Below are 19,405 nucleotides of genomic sequence, written 5' to 3' on the forward strand. Positions count from 1 at the left end.
ATCCAGGGATAGTGTTATAGGTTTAATAAATCTCAGCTTTAATAATAATTATATAGGTACTATATTAACAAGAGGAATTTCCAACAGTGTACTACCACATCAAAGGAATGGGATGAAATTATTTATTTGGACGCCTAAAGGCAGTGTACTTTTAATAAAGAGAGATGAAAAAGCAGCATATCACAGTACCAGTGTTGTAGATATTAGATAATTCCTCATCTTTGGAGCTTTAAAACTGACACCTTAATATTAAGTTTAATCTCGTGCTACAACCCACCATTCATTTGAAATTCTAAATTTTGCTCTAGTATCGAACCAGTTTTATTTGGCGGTGCTGAACTTGGGCAAACACAGGCCAAATTTGCTTTCGATTCCTGAGAAAATTGGTACGGACACCGAGTATCCTCCCAAATGGTCTACGTTTGTTACGCCTTTATCTCCGGCGATTGACGGCACTTTGAATTCTGATCCAGTAGGTCGGCTGCCAAAAAATCAAAAATAATCTATCAACAGAAGAGAAAATTGGAATGATTATACCTTCCACCGAAATCTACGTAAAGCACTCGCTGCAGCACTTCGTACGTGAGCAGTGTGACACCAAACTGCGGTGAAGACCTAAACACACGAGCTGAAACGAAGCACATTTCCCGTTTAATCTACTTACATAGATAAGCAATGAAAGAAGCTTACCTACAGATCCTTTCCAGAACGCCCTGAAGCCTTCCTCGCTGTAAATTTTCCTAGCCGCATCCAAAACACCGGTGTAAGTTGTTTGACCCGCGCGTGCCACTACTTGTAATCTAGTTTTGATGACATCAGCTGGAGTGACCAATGAAGCTGCTGGAACGCCTGCAATGGCTCCTGCCACCAATAATGTAAGAGGGTGGTTGTAACCGGTTTCATCTGCCATGCTGAATAGTTAAGAATTATATCAATTGAGAGTTGTTTAATCATTGGAGATCTCAAAAACAGTATGAGGGTAAGTTTGTTCAAATTTTCCAGGTTCCCTTTTTGAAAATTACTTAGCCCTACGCACCTGGCTTTGGTGTGCGCATATGCCGGGAAGTAGATGGCGCTGAACGGTACGTCTCTGAGCAGACATGCCCGGGCCCCTTTATACAATCCAAATAATCCTAGCTCTTTGACCACGGTCCAGGCGCGGACTTTGGCTCCTCCCGCAATTTCACCAGCAACTTGCAAACGAATTTTGACGATTTCTAGTGGGTTTGTGAAAATTACTTGGGATCCGCCCGCCTAAAATCGTCTAATTGAGTGAATGTTATTTTCATCTAATTAACAAGTGCACTTACACATGCGCCCGACAAAATTTCGCCATACAAAGGAATAGATCCATTTTTATCGGTGAACTTATCACGAACAAAATCATTGACCTAAAAGAGAAAATATTAAAACAAGTTTTTTGCATAGACCCTTTATGAATACCGTTAATTTAATGGCTTTCTCTGGTGCCACTCCCAATAGTTGAGGTACTAATCCTCTGTACAGCCCAAATACACCCTCGTGTCTTATGACTTTTTTGAAACAATCGAAACTGTTTCTGTACATTAATTCGCCGATGAACGACCCCGTCCGCTGGTTTTGCATTCGAGTTTTCACTAAGTCAATAGGATACACCGCCGTCGCTCCTACGGCTGAAATTGGGATACCCGCATTTCAAACTTCCGCGAATGAAAACTTCTTTTATGTTTTTAAAGGTCAGTTTTTCATTTAATGGTCAAATTTTATCCCATAAAATAAATCATGAGTAATACATAATATTACTTGATATTCAACGATGTTCGATCAATACTAAGTAATGCGATGTTATTACTACCTATTCATTATTTACATATTAAAGATAGCCAACATTATATGGGCTATGCAAAGTTTCACATGCAAATGAATGGTTGAAATGTGCCTCGAGAATTCCACCAAATAAAGTTAATAGAGTGAAAAAGCAATAATATCTCAATGAAGTTAATGATAAAAATGAGAATATGCAACAGGAAAGACGTCAATATGACTATACACACAAAGCGAGAACGGACTTACCTCCAGCTACGGAACCTAAGGTGAAACGATATGAACTCTCAAGTATTTGAATTAGTACACCCCTTTCTTCCGGACTCTAAAATTATGCAAAATCAACGTTTACTACTCCTCATAAAGTATCAAATATATGTTTTTGACTCGCACATAACTGTGTAAAGAATTAAATAATCAACTTACCGAAACTGTGTGAATCTCCGCCAATCTGTTGGTAATCTGTTTAAAATACTGTTCTGGAGCAATAGCGTAGAGATCATTGTATACGATGCGCCTAAAAAAAAATTATGCAATTAGAGGGAGTACAATAAAGGGTCCTAGCGCGAACCATTCTTGCCGTGCAAAATCCTCACTGTGCAAATGCCTGTAATGCACCAAAGAGGCAGCAAAGAAAAAGAACATTTTCCAAATAATTACTTTTCTTTTGTTAAGCAATGAACTTGTTAGTAACTAAACATAAGGGGGTATTGATGATGTATATTTTTTATTTGATATTAACTTCGCAGGTGTGTATGAAAAAATCTTATAACTTTCTATCTCAATTGGCAACGCTACGTTCAAATAAATCGCCGCGGTGTTGCCATATTTTTGAATTACTTACTTATATTATTTTTTCAAGTCCACATCAATACCTCCAGTAAGTAATAATCGTTTTTTATTGGCTAAAAAATAGTACCCTGTCTGATGTAAAACGTCCACCAGATGGAAGAGTATGTCAACTTCCAAGGGCGTCATCTGTGACATCGCCTGCGCAGAATGCATGAATTCATCTTTGCTAACTTCCTGCGTGCGATGGCCGTTAGTCACATTGAGGTAGATACGTTTGACCAGCTCCATATTATTGAGCAACGAATTGAAGGCTATAAAGTAGGGAAAGCTCACACGCCTACTTTGCGTCTCCCCTTGTACAGCCTAATAGCAAAGATCATGTAATAAAATAGATCATTATTAAAACAGAAGAATATACCTCAATCAAATGAGATTGAACTTCTTTGGTGAGCAAGTGGCTCTTGATGCTGACCATGATGTCCTGAAAATCCAAAACAGAAATAAAACCAGAACCGTCTTTGTCGGCTCGCCTAAAACCTTCAATGGCGTACTCCTCGTGGAAGTCGTGTAAGAATTGGCTGAACTCGTTGTAGGTGACTAAACGTTGTTTATTTTTGCCGAAATATAGTTGGACGAAGGGGGCGTCCATGTTGAAAGGGATACGTTGGTGGAGTTCGGTTTTTTTCATAACCTCCACAAATTCCTCTAGAATTCGCCGGTGATTTTGCGTTATGCAGGGTATGGTAAGCATCAATCTTGAGCAAATATGAGAATTTTGCATGGGTTTAATACGTTAAAGGAAATTTAATATTTTCAATATAATGGGCTAGACATTCTAATAGATCCATACAAATTAGTTGCTTTCCAATTGGCAACGTTGTTTGTATTTTGTCCATATCTGTGAAAGCCTAAGATCCCTTTTGCGAAAAAAAAACGAAATTTACCATTTTATTAATATGCTGAGTAAAATGTAGGCACTGATACGATAAGCAATCTACTCTATGTACAGTCTATCCCAGATAAGGATGAACAGCAAGGGGATCTCGGAAACGGAATTAAATACAAAATTCCTTAAATTAGGAAAAAGTTGCGCAATTTAAAGCAAGTTAATAATGTGTTTTTTACCGGCTAAATACCGATTGCTTACGAAGATATCCGGAAAAAAACGAATTTGGCAGTTTCCGTTTTTTACAAATAACTCTTATATGGTTACAGTTAGAGGAATGAAAATTTTACACTATCCAAACACTTTTTTGAGAACTTCTTAGCGGTGTTACCAGTTTTCTTGTTAAGTCCTTATTTTTTTAGATAAATTGTTTTTAGTTTTCATATAGGCGCAATATCAAATATTTGCATTTTAAAAATCGTCATAAAATTCCCTTTTCAGCCATGTATTACATTTGGTATTTTTGTCAGAAATTCTGAGTTACAGCCATTAAAACATTTTTTGATAAATCGGCTATATTAAGTTCGCATTTCAAGATAGTATTTAAAAAGTGAATTAGTAGGTTTAGGAGAAGCAATAAAACTGCTTTTTATTTGAAAATGTCGACCAAATTAAATAACCAGAACCGAAAACTGGAATTGCTACTTCATGATCATGCTTTTTAAAGTTCTGGCTTATGGCTAACCTTTTATAATCATGTCAATCTACTGCGAAAATACAATTATCATAAATCGTTTATTGGCAGCTAATTGGACAGAGTAATGGTAAAAATTTGTTGCACGTTTCCGTCAATTCGAAAACGACTTTCGACAGTTTCAAACTGTCAGTTTATTAAATTATTGATTTGACTATGTATATTCGATTTAGATCACCCTATATAATTTGGATATTTGATGTATCTATACCCACTACAAAATCCTCAGTGTTGCTTGCAAGCATAGGCACCGATTCTATGTCAAAACGACATGAAACAAAGCGTAACACTACATATCTAAATATTAGATTAACAGTTTTGTTGCCCTCATGTTCTCTGTATACTAAAGCCAAACTTACGTTTTGGGTGGAGCTTAAACTGGCAATTCTGTATGGAAAATTGTCAATCTAAAACTTTAAGTTCGGCTTTTATCTGCGGAGAATATGGAGTTTTGAGGCTTAAATATGTGCTGAAAAGCCAAGAAAAATTTGTGCCCAAAATTATTATAATTAATTAAAACATTAAGGCTCGTTTCCTCATTGATAATTGCTATTCTGAGGGTATTTTTTACAAGAAATATCAATGTACAGACAACACGATAGGCTCTATCGTATTGTCGCAACGGTGCTATTGCACTGTCTCGTTTGACTAGATGTACACAACGTGATGTCACCATGCATACAAGAAAGCGCAATAGTTCTTTCTCTGAGCGACAATAGTTTATAATATTTGCTCTATTGGTAGTTATCACAACTGTTCTAACAATATTTTACGTGCATATATCATGACACATCTATCGAGGTGATTCTCGTGAGAGTATGCTTTCATGAAAGTAGTATTAGAGTAGAAATAAGCCGTTACATGTGGACAACAAACCTTATGAGTCAACTATCAGGTAACTTGAAAAAAGTGAAAACGAGCCTGTACTATTAGTATATTAAATTTAAACATTATTTTACGTTAAACATTAAGAAATTAAGATTCCTGGCTGAAAATATATTATTTACTTCTGAAAAAAGCTCAAAACGGGACAAGCAATCAACAGAATCCATCAAATCTTCGGATTTGGATCCTCTCCCACATTCCAATAAGTTTCGCTATCCATTGAAACACAATGACCTTTACAAGGTTAGCGGAGATCACACAGGAAAATACTATACTTACGAAAACTGACCGTGCCGTTTCCATTAGTATCAAATAACTGAAAAGCAGTTTTATACAGAGCATCGGGGAAACACAACAACCCCTCGAAGGCCTGGAACTCTGGATAAGAAATAAGGCCATCCTTGCTCGTGTCGACGATACCAGCCAGTAGACGCACAGTATCCTTATTGTAGTCATTTTCGCTGAGCAATCCCAAATACTTGATGATAAAGTCATCGGCTGTCATGAATTTCTCCCCGTTCTTCTCGATGGTGGCATACTTCTGGAATATTTCTTGCAGTTGCGTGGGGCTGGCTCTTTTTAAATATCCCCCTCCCTGAAATAAACACATTAATATACATTTTGTTAATTGACGCAGACATAAATAGACTTTACAAACCTCAACGAAAGAAACGAATTTCGCCATGATCAGGAGTCTTGAAAAATCTAGCAAAAGTGAGGTAAGAAATCAGGAACACAATTTAAAAAGCGCGACCCGTGCATTGCTTACATCATTATGTTTTCGCTAGATTTCAGTAAGTTAAAAATAAATTTAAAATAGCGGTAAGCCCTGCCCGCAGAACGCTGAATAAGAATATACGACAATATTGCCATGTGATTTGCAGGAAATGTGTTAAAACGTATGCAAGGAGTATAAACTTGTAGAACGTCATCATAGAATCGTAAAATAGAATGACAGATTCACAAGGCTAATATAAGGCATTAAGCTGGAAACCTGGCTGATAATTAGCCATTGTGCTGAAGGTAAGTGCAGAGAGAGGAATGTTTGATATTGTTGAATAGGAATACAACCAAGATTGTTATAATTTGTTAAATCACCACTGCACTAAACTTCAGTTAATTTTTCCCAAGCTTGGCTGCTCGATGTGGTTTTAAAACTGAAAACATTAATATTGTTGCAAATGTTAGCAGTAGGCCTTTAACTGCCTGTATTACAGAAGATAGAGAAGTTTTTTCTAACGATTTTTCCCCAAATCCAAATCAGATTTTAAAATTTTTATTTAAAAAGTTTCAACGTTATAATTACACAAACTGCCCATCTATCCCAATTATATATAATTCTCACCTTGTTTAATAATGAAAAAGGCATAGTTATTTACCGATTTGAATTATCCAGCCTACACTCACAAGATCTTTAACTTTAAAGGAGTGATAACACAATAAAATGCAACCTATAGTTTCTGTGAGGACATTTTATCGTTACGTGTGTGTAAACGTACTTAACAATGCTAAACTTGAATTAAACTTGGAAGATTAAAAAATCCTTATCAGGTTTGTCATTACAAATTATTATAATTACGCAATAAAATTTAGAGCTGATGTTTGCCACGAGAAAGTCTCCTGTTTTCATTTATCGCTTCACATTACGGTATCATGCTCAATGATGATGATCATGGACTGTTGCTCGACGATGTATTGACGCTGAATGTTATTTTAAAGAACGGTGATTATGAGCATGGTTATCGTATCAATGATAAACACAAGAAATACATATTTATATATATGTTATATGTATATATAGGCTATTTGGGTAAAATATTTATTGGCTAAAGGCAGGGAAAAATATCAATCAACAATACACAGTGTCTTCTGAAAGAAGTCAAAGAGTGAAATATTTCAGGAATTGCTTAAATAAAAATTACTACGTTTCCTCCAAGAGGTTATTTTTCTGATTACTACCTTCAACTTCCCATATTTTTTTATGCGAGATATCTTAGAATCGTCTTTTTTTAATCATTTTTATATGAAATTATTGAGTATCTTGATATCTGTAATCCCTTTTAAAAAAATTTCAGATACATACACATATTTTAAAATAAATTAAAAAAATCTGTGTTGGTATGTGAGACTTTAGAATTTGAGATTGTGTAACTTTTTGGGGAATTTAGCAAAATTCTTTCAGTTTAGGAAATTTTTGGCATTTGGAAATATAAAATTTGGTTAATTTGAGATTGTATCTTGATTTTTTATTTGATTTGGGGATTCTTTTCCTTTGGAACAATAGAAATTGATAATGTGATTTTTACTTTTTGGAACTACAAAGTTTGTTTTTTTTATAGACTGTGTAACTTTTTGAGCCTCGAATTTAGAATGTTTTTTTTATTTTTGGGAATTTGTGAATTTCTGAAACTATAGCTGTTAATTTTCTGCCTTGAATATTGTTTAATTTTTTTTCCCATTAAGTACATCCTGTAAGCAGAAAATTAAAATAGTCATTATATCTAAAAAGCACAAAAACTGAAAGATGAGCTGGAAAATAATAAGGGTTAGTGAAAAAGTCAATGGAACAAAGAGGAGATTAATTCTGCAAATAATTCATTCATTCTTCTTGAAAAGAGATGAAAATTATGAAGAGACTTAGATTTCAAGCTCATAGGCTCGATATTAAATTACACAAAAAAAATTCTACAGGGTAGTACACAGTATTCTTGATTTTAAGAAAAAAATAAATTGATCCTGAGAAACTGAATTTTAAAATGCAGCCTGCAAAGGAAACAATGCCACTGTTTGAAAATGTTGCAGGTTGCAGCTATTACCAAAAAATATTCATTCACACTTAACTATTTTTAACACCTTTGCAGCAATTGTAATAATTATTGTAAATTTATCAAAAAACCTGAAATTTTAAATGTTGATGATAGTCAAGCATGTTGGACATGCTAAAGGTAATTATTCAAAAATACCTTCCAGTAGAAAGTGAACTGTAAATGTGAAGCATTGATTAATCTATTTGTATTGCCCTTATCTTGGAAGTCCAGAATAAGAACTTTTACTCTTATTAGTAATATTCCTTTCAAAAATTCTTAACAATAGGGCATTTACCTTTGTTGTGGCTCTAGTACAAAAATTTAATTTTGTAAGTATTAAACAGGCCCTAATAATAAATTTCAAGAATGAAAAAAGGATACTTCACACTGATGCTGCTCAGAGATGCATGAAGTATTGAAACGAATATAACTACTAAGGGTTGAAAAAGGAGTATTACCTCTACCATGCTTTTTAATAACTTGATGATTTTAAATAGGTGCTAATAGGATTCTGTTTATATTTATGTCTATACTAACCTCCTGGCAGGATGCTTTAGATATACTGGATAATTTCACCATTTTACAAATACAAACAGAAGAATTTCAAGGTTTTTTGTCACTGGTCACTGCTTAAAATCACTTCTTCAGGAAAACGAGATTTACTTTTACCAACAATTTTAACTACAAGTTCAATCACCTTTTTGTCACATTTATAATGTATGTTTGAAGCTCTATGGTGTAATAAGTACTGAATTAAAGTACAAACTCAAATTTTCTTCAAGTTTTTTGCTCTGAAAACCTGAAGGATTTAGGAAACGATGAATGGAAAATTGGGAAAATCCAGTTTTTTAAGGCGTTAACCTATTGACATTCATGTCGAATTGACGTCTATAGTTTTTTAGGTTAAAACCACTGACGTATTAAAACGTACTGGACGCGACGAACGTGCAACTTGGTTTCGTTCCTTCTACGTCAAGAGCACGTGGTGAGTGGTACGAAATAATTGACAGGATAACTTATTTTCTTCCCACTTGTTGCGTTAAATTACAGTCCAAATAATTAAACAATAAATCCATAAGTTGAAAACACAGGGTATTGAAGTTTAATAAACCTATTTTTTGCCTTTCTTCAAATTTTAAACCGCGATAACTTCGGTAGGCGAGGGGCAATTGCCTTATAAAATAACTCAAATTAATCATCCCAACGAATTCTATAAGATGCCGCAAAACGCTTGTCGATATTTTGTAAAATTTCCGAGATACAGAATTTTTTTGTCCCTATTTTTTGCAATTTTTTGGTACCGAAAATGACGGTTCGAAAAAAGTGCCTTTTTAAGGCTTCAGTACCTCATTGGTGATATTTAGGGTCAACATACAAGTTTTTAATTGTAATTTAGGAAATAAAATGGATTTTCTTGCGTTTCAAATGTCAATTGTGTGTGCTTTTGATTTCAGCCGAAATAATTTGTCAATTTTGGTTCTTTCGGAGGCAATTCTAATGGTTACCAAGATTTTTTTAAAGTGTAGAATACATTATGCACGAACGTGTTATTAATAAAAATTGTGAATTTTGGACAATTTGGTGGAAAATGCTTTGTTCCTGCAGTGTTATCGCTCCTATCAAATAGTTCTACGCATAATATAGCCATACTGATTATACTTTTCATTAATTTTTTCTCATTCATTTTAATATACTTTTCCAGGACTGCCAAGAATAGCCAAGTGTTTATTTATACTTAGAAAGCTTCATGAAGTCTTCCAAATCGATAAATCAAACATTAAAGTTGTATATCAGCAATGAAAGTGTAACAATTCAAAATTGTAATGAAGATAAAAGGATTTCTCGTGATGAATGTTAAATATAAATTTCCATTTAAGGAACATAAAAGAGCACTTATAAGGGTTAATTGAACAACTGAAGTTGATTTTTCCTTCCATGAATGATGGCAACAAGCCGGTCTTAGTCAGTATGACGCCCTGGACCAAATTTTTAATCATCGCCCTCTTACCCTTAAGAGAAACTGCCGACTAGGAAAGTCTACTGCCTTCTATGGTCTGAACTGTCATTCAACGCCGTTCCCTTATAAGGCCGGTACTGTATAGGAAAAATGTGATGGTAGTAACAACCAAAAGAACATAAAATACTAATTTTAAACCGATGTTTTATTTATGCACGTGCCATTATAAAAATCTATTATCTAACTATAATAGTAAAGCAGTATTGGAGCTTGGTTTCACATAACATCATAATCTTAATTAATTATTCTCACTGCTCAAGGCAATAAATACTTTTACTAATCTATGTAAAGTAGTTAAAGACCTATTAATTTAAGTAATTAATAATTTATTAGTGAAAACTGTTCTCTGGGGGCTAGAAAATCTATTTGTGATTGGACCGCAAAAGGCACTTTAGGTGTGGACGACGCCTTGAGGCTATAAAGCTCAATGAATAATATTATTAAGGCTAAAAGGCAATTATTAGATAATTAAAATGATTTTAGTATTCGTCCCCTTCATCAGCTTCAGCTTCAATAGAATCTACTGCGACCTGTAAAGGTTTAATGAAATTTGCGTCTATTTGTATGTGCATACTTGCCTCCTCATAGTCCTTCTCTAAAGCAGCTAAATCTTCTCGTGCTTCAGAAAACTCGCCCTCCTCCATTCCCTCACCGACGTACCAATGGACGAAAGCCCTTTTGGCGTACATGAGGTCGAATTTGTGGTCCAGTCTTGCCCAAGCTTCTGCGATTGCAGTGGTGTTCGATAGCATACAAACAGCTCTTTGCACTTTTGCCAAGTCTCCACCTAAGGACAGTTAAAATGAGAAATTATGATGTCGCAATAATTAACATTAAAGTGGGGTCCCATGTAATGGCTGCAGAAACCGCATTTAAGGAACTTACAGGAAATGCAATTAGTAGGAAAATCCGACACCTCAAATACACCTACATCAATGAAATTTGACGTAAGTAATACATTGAACATATAAATAAAAAAATATACACCTTTAATGGTTGAGAAATGGTAGTCCAGTAGGACCCCATGTAATAGCTATAGAAACCACACTTAAAGGGCCTACAGGACAGACAACTTTTGGAAATATCTAACAACTCTAATAGGCATTCTGTACTAATCAAATTTGCAGTGCCTCGAATATCGAATATAAACAGAAAAACATCTAGCCCTTACATATGAAAAACAGTGACATAGTGAAGTCTCATGTACTAACAAGTAAAATCACATTTAAAAGGCCTATAAGAAATATTAGGACCGTTAGTGAGCATGGATCTCGCGCTCTCTCGTTCACGGTATACTCGCCACTCGGACGGTCTCTCTCTCTACCACCGTCTAGACCTTCCCGCGTTCTCCGGCGAAGTCTGGAACGTAGCTTTCTAGAAGGACTGCCGAGAGATATAAAAGGTCGTTGTGACGCGGCACAGGGAGAGTATTATTCAGTAGCGTACGTCGAGGGAAAACATAGTGAAAGACAGTGAAAGAGTTCTAGTGCAGTGTAGTATTGTTTAGTATTTAGTGTATTTTTGTATTGTAGCGTTTGTATCCATTAAAGCTTTATATTTGTTAAGATCCCAGACCCGACAAGAAAGACAATACTTTAAAAATGCTAGCAAGTCAAATAGACCTTATGTATCCATGCAGTTAAAGGAGGGCATATCTAAGAGTCTATCAAGCATCTAAATTGAAGCATTTCACTTAAAATTACTCCGTGTTTGTAGGATCCCTCACTGTCTTTCATTTGAAAATATATGTATGTCTTCAAAAACTGAAAAATCTTACCTGGCACTACAGTAGGCGGCTGGTAATTGATCCCCACTTTGAATCCCGTGGGACACCAATCCACAAACTGAATTGTACGTTTCGTTTTTATGGTTGCAATGGCGGCGTTCACGTCTTTGGGAACGACGTCACCTCTAAAAGGTATAAAATCTAGTAATCTAATAAAATAAATAATAAAAGTCACAAATGAATGAATAAAAGTTTTCATTTTTGTTTGGTACACTGTGTAGAAGTTCCTGAATACGCGTATTAAGTATGACGAAATGAGACCTCTTTCTGTTTCTTTCCATCTCAAGCCAATTTGAGAAGACAAGAAATGTCGGAGATATGTCGTAGATTAAAAATAAAATCGGGTATACCCCACAGCTTCCGAAGAGCATAAATGCGCGGACTACTCGGTCTAAGCAAGTCTCTGCCAACGTTTCAACCCGGAGGCCCAAAAAAATTTTAATTTTCTGACTGCCTGTTGGGATCCTCTTCAAATTAGAATTACTTAAACTTACCTGTACAACATGCAGCAGGCCATATATTTCCCATGCCTGGGATCGCATTTAACCATCTGATTGGCGGGTTCGAAACAAGCATTGGTGATTTCGGCCACTGTCAGTTGCTCATGATACGCTTTCTCAGCTGAAATTACTGGGGCGTATGTAGCCAAAGGAAAATGAATTCTAGGATAAGGCACTAAATTGGTCTGGAATTCCGTTAGATCCACATTTAGAGCACCATCGAATCGAAGGGAAGCTGTTATAGAAGACACGATCTGAAATAAAATTATTCATGTATGCAGCATAGTTGTTAATTATGCACAATACTTGTCCAATCAGTCGATTCAAGTTGGTGTAGGTAGGCCTCTCAATATCCAGATTTCTCCTGCAAATGTCGTATATGGCCTCGTTGTCGACCATGAAAGCGCAATCTGAATGTTCGAGGGTTGTGTGAGTGGTTAAGATTGAGTTGTAGGGTTCGACCACTGCGGTGGAGACCTATAAGAATTTTTTTTGTTTTTTGCGGTATAATGTCTTACACACCAGTAAGGTTGTTGGAGCGGTGGAATTGCCTCAACAACCCTTACTAACGTATGAGGCGTTATGTTGAAAAAATCAAAGCAAAAATGACTAATCCATCTTAAAAAGTTACAGCTGCAACTGCAATTATTGTGGAGTATAAAAAGGTACCTGAGGAGCTGGATAAATGGAAAATTCGAGTTTGGATTTTTTGCCGTAATCCACACTCAATCGTTCCATCAACAAACTAGTGAAACCGGATCCGGTGCCTCCCCCGAAGGAGTGGAAAACTAGAAATCCCTGGAAAAATACAGCATTACATACAGGGTGTGCATTTAACAACTCTTGGGCCTTCTATGAGTTTACTTGCAATTTCACAAAAAATCAATAACGGGAATGTATATGAGGATAACGAAGGTGAATTTTAAAATTAGTGACAACTTTACAGGGTATCCCAAAAAGGCAGGACGTCATAAAGTGTACATTTTTTATGAGACCAGCTGCATTTTTTTCACGTAATAAAATCCTCTCTTGAGTCAGCGTTAGTTCTTAAACTTTTTTTAACCCTGGGATGGAGTAACTCGAAGCTATGACGTTTTAAAAGAAATTAAAGACATTCGTAGTGCCTCATAAAAAATTAATACCTATCGTAGTCAGCTTAAATTAGATTTTGATAATTTTAGAATAGATTCTCATAAAAGATCACTTTAGCAGGCAGCGTCTTTCGTTCTACGTCATAAAAATACACACCATCCTATTTGAAAAAAATTTTAAAAATTGAAGTTGAAAAGGTGAAAATTAAAGTCGTTTTGTGAACATCTTGTATGTATTTTTAGCTAAATGATTATTCGTGTCTGTTAAGGTAATTTTACACAAGAATTCATCCTAAAATTATTAACATGTACCTTAAGCTAACTTGCGATATTAATTTTTTTTGTGGTGCACTGTAAATGTCTTTAATTTCTTTTAAAACGCCATAGTCCCGAGTCATTGCATCCCAGGGTAAAAAAGTCTAGGAAATAATACAGGCTCAATAGAGGATTCTATCTCGTGAAAAAAATTTGGGTGGTCCCATTAAAAAAAACACTTTATGGCACCTCGAGTTTTTAGGACATCCTGTAGAGATGGTATTAATTTTAAAATTCACCTTCCCTGGCCTCATATTATATCCTCATAATTGATTATTTTTAAAACCACAAATAAACTCAGAGAAGACCGAGAGGCTGTTAAATGGAGTCCTAATAACATTGAACTTTCATTGAGATTTGATTAGTAATTTTAATGCAGTACTGCTTTGTTGCAGCATTTTTTCAGTTGATATTGGCCTTTATAGCGTATTTCCTCCATCAGCCTACGCAGGATGATTACGATTCCTTCAACTAGCGGATGAGCGGAAAAAATCGCATGAAATATGCAGCATTCTGTTGCGGAACCGACCATTAAAGAGATAACTGAAGATAGAATCAGACACTCGTGCTGCGTAATTAATATTGAGGCCTAAATAAGGCGAGAAAAGGGGAATTCGCTTTATGGTTTGTAGACCCACGCCCTTTGTTGCGCCACTTGTACGGAAACTAACACTACTTTGTTATTAATCCACCGAAAAATCCTGTTACATAAAGATTAATGAAGCACACAGGAGTTGGTCTTAATGACGGAAGAGGATATCCCATACTTATTGAAGCGCAATGAGTCGGATTAATTAGATCGAGCACTGCGAGAATCTGCTGATACTTAATTTGAGTTGATGAAAAAGTTCAATAATAATTATGGGCGAACATGAATTCAGGCCTCACCTGTAATCCCGTGCATTGATCGGCCAACTTCCTTATCCTGTCCAACACAACATCAACAATTTCTTTGCCGATGGTGTAGTGGCCACGTGCGTAATTGTTCGCAGCATCTTCCTTTCCAGTGATAAGCTGCTCAGGATGAAATAGTTGGCGATAAGTCCCGGTACGCACTTCATCTGAAAATGTATATATTTAGATTCATTTCTGGGGTTTATCCATGGAAATCTCAGTAACCATAAAAGATTGCAGGTGGGTTAAATTAAGTCGGAGTTCCACAATATGCCGTTGAAAAATTTTAAATCCTGACGATCTTCGGAGGAATTCGAAAAACCTGAAATTTGTACCTTCTTTTCTGCAACGTGACGATCTATATATTTGGAATCCGACGTTTCAATTTTCGAGAATCATCATCAGCTCTGTTTTTGCTTATCGGCGCTATCTTGAATTTTCACGTTTTTAAGTTCAACTGTCTGCTGTTTAATGCAAAAATTAAAAACCGGGTTTTTTTTTCAAAAAGTGCTTTGCAAATAAGGGTATTATTTAAGTACGTGGCCAAACTTCAAGGGGTGATTCTAAGACAAAAAATTGATATAAACATAGGTCCAGTAATGCTTTGTTTTCAAAATACAGGATATCAAACTTTTTTTAAAAATTATTTTTTCGTGAAAACCCTAATAATCCTTTAGCCCATTTTGTTGTAATTTGGTAGTGTGCCATTGAATTTTTAAAAACTTTTATACTTTTTCACATTAATCACAGTCATGGCCATCCATGCTATTGAATTTAAATCCGTTAGATTTTTTCTTTTGGGGGCATGTAAAGTCATTCATTAATAGAACTCTGGTCAACATGAAGAAGAATTAATCCAACCGATATGGGATTCATGTAATCAGATATAATATATGCCGAGAATATTTCAACGTGTGCTGCAATTGACGTTAAGACGAGCTAATGCTTTACATTAAAGTTGAAGAACATTTTCAACAACTATTTTAAGTTTTGTGTTACTTATTGTTAAATGCTTTTTTACTCAAACCAATTGCATACCATTTGTTTAAATGTAATAAATCATAAGATGTTTTTCTTGTTTGATTTTTCTTAAATTTCCAGCGTTACCTGTGCACGCCACTAGGATAAAGAGACAAATAATTTCTAGCTCAAAAGATTCCTTTATACTACATTAAAAACTGTCACTAACTTTCAACGTCAATTCTAGTTTGCATCTTGTTGTTATTCAGGAGGTGTTTTAATACATAGTATGTAACGATTAAAAAAAAAAGTTTGACACCCTATATCTTGAAAACGAAGCATTACCGGACCTATGTTAATATAACTTTTCATCTTAGAATCACCCTTCGAAGTTTGACTATGTACTTAAATAACACCCTGTATGAGAAAATTATGAGAAACCCTTGAAAGGTTCACCTTGTACTTCCAAGCACACCTCTATGTTCTCCAAATTCATTTATCCGTTAGCACGCTAATTTATAAGTGCACCCTGTATATATTTATGAGTACTCTGTTTAACGCCTCACACCAGGCAATGAGTTAGATGACTATCCAAAGATCAGGCCGAAGATTAAATTACTTTACAAGTGCACCGCTACAGTTATTTCAACATTTCACTGTCGTACCGGTTGGTTTCGCCCATCTGTTTTCGCAAATCAACCATGATATCCATCTTTTCGTCTAGGAAGTAATAACTATCCCTGTCAGAGTCGACATACCGACAGTTCTTTCGTACGGAACACCGACACCCACATTGAAATCATACCATGGATGGGAGAGGAATTGCACTTGGGTAATTTAACAGTTAGGGGTATTTTGATTTTTCTTTAGGTCTCTTATAGGATTCTAATTCCGGATGGAAATGGATGGTGGCACGCAAAAAATTAGGGGAGCTCAGAGGGTCTATGACTTCAAGAAGGAACATTCTGTATCTTTAGACACTAAGGTCAGTTTGAATAAGTCTTCCTGCACAAGGATCAGAGGTATGTAATTTTTTTCATATGCTACTTCGTTTAGGGTTAGTAAGGAACAAGTATAAAAAGTCCTTAGGAAACGCATAATATGTACCCAAGAGATTAATTCTTGCGATATGAAACATGATCGATGGTAGAAAAGTAGTATGTAGAATGTGCCCTGGATAAAGAAAATGAACGAGTAAGAAAAGTTACTTTTGTTGTTGATATGAGTTTATTCACCTGCATTTATTAGCTCCTCGCTGTTTCTTCTGTTGTTATACCTCGGTTTACACCTTAAAGTTCTATTCTCAACCAACTTATTTTAGTGCCGGTTAATATCCCCGTCTTGGATTTGGAAGCTTTATACAGCATCCAAGTATATTTTAACAGTACCGATTTATTCCCCATAACAATAATTACGATCTCAGTCATAAAGCTTATCTGCTTTCCTTTTCTCACACCGAAAAAATTGCGAATGCATTACAATCTCGATGATAGATGAGCAAGAAGAGACCAAAACGTGCAATCTTAGCTATTCTGTAGATTTCTTTTTATAGAAATAATTCTCAATACCGTAGGCTCAGTTAAATTGAAAAATAATTGCCTTCCCATCATTACCGGCCTTATAGGAGAGCGAGGTTGGGCGATGGCTCAGGGCGGCGGACCAAGAAGGGCGGCGGGCTTTTCTGGTCGGATGTTTTTCTTGGTGGTAGGGGGGCGTGATTAAAAATTTCGCCCAGGACGTCAGACTTCCTAAGGCCAGTCCTGTTTCACGTATGTGAAACAGTGCATCTTCATACACGAAATTTTCTTGACACAACTTTATTAGCTCTATCGTTTGTTCCCCTGATACTTGTGCGTAACCAAAATCAAATGAAAATTTCCTCGTAACTGTCCGAATGTCAGAAGTGTCGCTTTACGCGTTGGGTTACGCCCCATGGCAGGGTGATTAAATTGCAGGATGTCTAAGGCTCATGTTCTAATATTACCCAAAGGACTAGAACAGGGAGACAGTCGAGCATAAAGGGGTGTGTCTAAATTGTTGAGGTGTGCCAGCGATTATTTAATGTAGAGGTCTATTTCTCGATAATTCAATAGATGTTGCAGGAGTAGATGCGTCGTCATTCTGGATAAAACATCTGTTTAAGCAATTAGGAATTGCTTTTGGGTAGCAGTCAATAAAGCATTTAAATTACTTTGCTTTCACTTTTTTTAAATTAACCATGAAAACATATAAAGTAACTCGTTAAAATTGTCTTCTAAGTTCGTTTTATCCTAAATTGTTACCATAAACTCACCAACAACAGTGGGCTCAAGATCCACAAAGACGGCTCTGGGTACGTGCTTCCCAGCTCCAGTTTCAGAGAAAAAAGTATTAAAACTGTCATCACCACCCCCGATGGTCTTATCAGAGGGCATTTGTCCATCAGGCTGGATTCCATGTTCCAGACAGTACAGCTCCCAGCAAGCGTTTCCAATCTGGACACCAGCTTGGCCAATGTGGACGGATATACACTCCCTCTAGGGGGGAATAAAAAATGGATTTAGAACGTTGACCTCATAGTGTGTTTATTTGGGGACATGGTATCGGTTTTTTAGTTTATAGACTTTGTACTAGTCACGATAAAATGAGTAGAAAACCTGAAGATTGACGATCGATCAATGCCCTTTTACAATGAGTTATAGGTGTTCTGTGACGTTCTTAGTGGAATTTAGGCCTCCATGTCAAAATTACATACAAGGTCACTGATAAGTCTGGAAACGGTCGATCATCGGGGAAAATATATAAGGCATCGAAAAAAGTTTTAGGGTTTTTTAATGTCTACTAGGCAGTAATAATTTTAATTATACAGGGTTGATCATAAAGATGTGGCACACCAAAATTGCATTTTTTAAATGGAACACCCTGTATATTATTCGATATTTCAATTCTTCTCTCAATTGTAAGCAAAATTTATAAGAAGCATAATGAACCTAAATTCAATCGTTTCCGGGTTATCGAGTTTTGAAAAGAAACGCTATTGTTTTAAAATCTATTGAATGAAGAAGTTGGAAAAAATGTTTGTTATGATTGTTTGGAATCCTATTTTATAAGGTGCTCAAAACGAGGGGAACCTTCTATTGCCTGTATCAACCAATATGGCGCCAGGACATTTAAAATTTCCCATTTTCTCTTCGTTTTGAGCCTTGCTAAACTGTATGAACTAAAATCAACATGAATTAATCAAATTCAATATTCAGTGCTCCATGGAGAGGTACTAATGCTGAGGAGGCTTTGAAAACAAAACAATAACGTTCCGGTAATGGCGTCTCTGCGTCTCCACTCGTCTTGCTTGTGCAAAATGTTAAATTTCGAGTCAAATTTGGAATTAAATTGACCAAAATTGTGTGTTAAGTGAGTTCAAGATTAGATAAGTGGAACGAGTGTTAATTCAAGTCTGCGTCTAGTTAAAACAGGTGAACATTTTTCAAAATTGGATTTACTGTGACAGTTCCGCGAAAATTGGGCTGTTTATGTTCGGGTCACCGAAGACAAACGAGATGACCCCGAATCGGGATCGAGCTGAACCTAGATGTAAGTAGAATTGACTAAAATTAAGGAACAAAACGTATGCAGTATGACAATTAAATATTGTCTTAAATTTGCACATATTTGCAGAAACTGATAATAACTTAAAATAATTTTTTCATGACCATGTCATTCTGGCAAGTTTGATTTTCAAGGAGTCACTCTACGCTACGTTAATTTCGAGTTATACCAACCTATCATTCCTACGTTTCCACAGAGTATCGAAATCAATTTGAATTCAGGAACGTTTTCCGTTTTATGAGCATTAGAATCGTGTTTAAATTTAAATTATATCCTTATTACCGCGAATCACATATTTAATTTAACATTTCTCCTGATAATGGAACAGTT

General features: G+C 35.7%; 2 protein-coding genes across 6 annotated transcripts; both read right to left on the reverse strand.

The window, feature by feature from the left end:
* Window positions 1–37: 37 nt before the first annotated feature.
* On the reverse strand, window positions 38–8,769 carry aralar1 (calcium-binding mitochondrial carrier protein aralar1). 5 transcript variants are annotated; one of them, XM_066392355.1, is made up of 13 exons: window positions 8,465–8,769; window positions 5,400–5,715; window positions 3,014–3,300; window positions 2,723–2,958; window positions 2,375–2,410; window positions 2,230–2,320; window positions 2,053–2,128; window positions 1,444–1,652; window positions 1,311–1,391; window positions 1,037–1,254; window positions 691–911; window positions 538–628; window positions 38–481 (listed from the first exon to the last, which is right to left on the reverse strand). In XM_066392355.1, the coding sequence occupies exons 1-13, from the start codon at window positions 8,504–8,506 to the stop codon at window positions 322–324; spliced, it is 2,064 nt and encodes a 687-aa protein (XP_066248452.1). In that variant the 5' UTR covers window positions 8,507–8,769; the 3' UTR covers window positions 38–321. The 5 variants fall into 5 exon arrangements, with proteins under 5 accessions (XP_066248452.1, XP_066248454.1, XP_066248453.1 ...); XM_066392357.1 differs by lacking the exon at window positions 8,465–8,769 and adding an exon at window positions 6,466–6,640; XM_066392356.1 differs by lacking the exon at window positions 8,465–8,769 and adding an exon at window positions 5,779–5,975.
* Window positions 8,770–10,082: 1,313 nt separating this feature from the next.
* LOC136410290 (tubulin alpha-3 chain-like) lies at window positions 10,083–18,012 on the reverse strand. Its single transcript, XM_066392372.1, has 7 exons — window positions 17,784–18,012; window positions 14,525–14,697; window positions 12,900–13,028; window positions 12,537–12,707; window positions 12,225–12,484; window positions 11,722–11,855; window positions 10,083–10,731 (listed from the first exon to the last, which is right to left on the reverse strand). Exons 1-7 carry the CDS (start codon window positions 17,902–17,904, stop codon window positions 10,424–10,426), a joined length of 1,296 nt encoding a protein of 431 aa, XP_066248469.1. The 5' UTR covers window positions 17,905–18,012; the 3' UTR covers window positions 10,083–10,423.
* Window positions 18,013–19,405: the final 1,393 nt, after the last annotated feature.

This window comes from Euwallacea similis, chromosome 8, assembly GCF_039881205.1.
Source record: "Euwallacea similis isolate ESF13 chromosome 8, ESF131.1, whole genome shotgun sequence".
Taxonomy (NCBI): Eukaryota; Metazoa; Arthropoda; class Insecta; order Coleoptera; family Curculionidae; genus Euwallacea; species Euwallacea similis.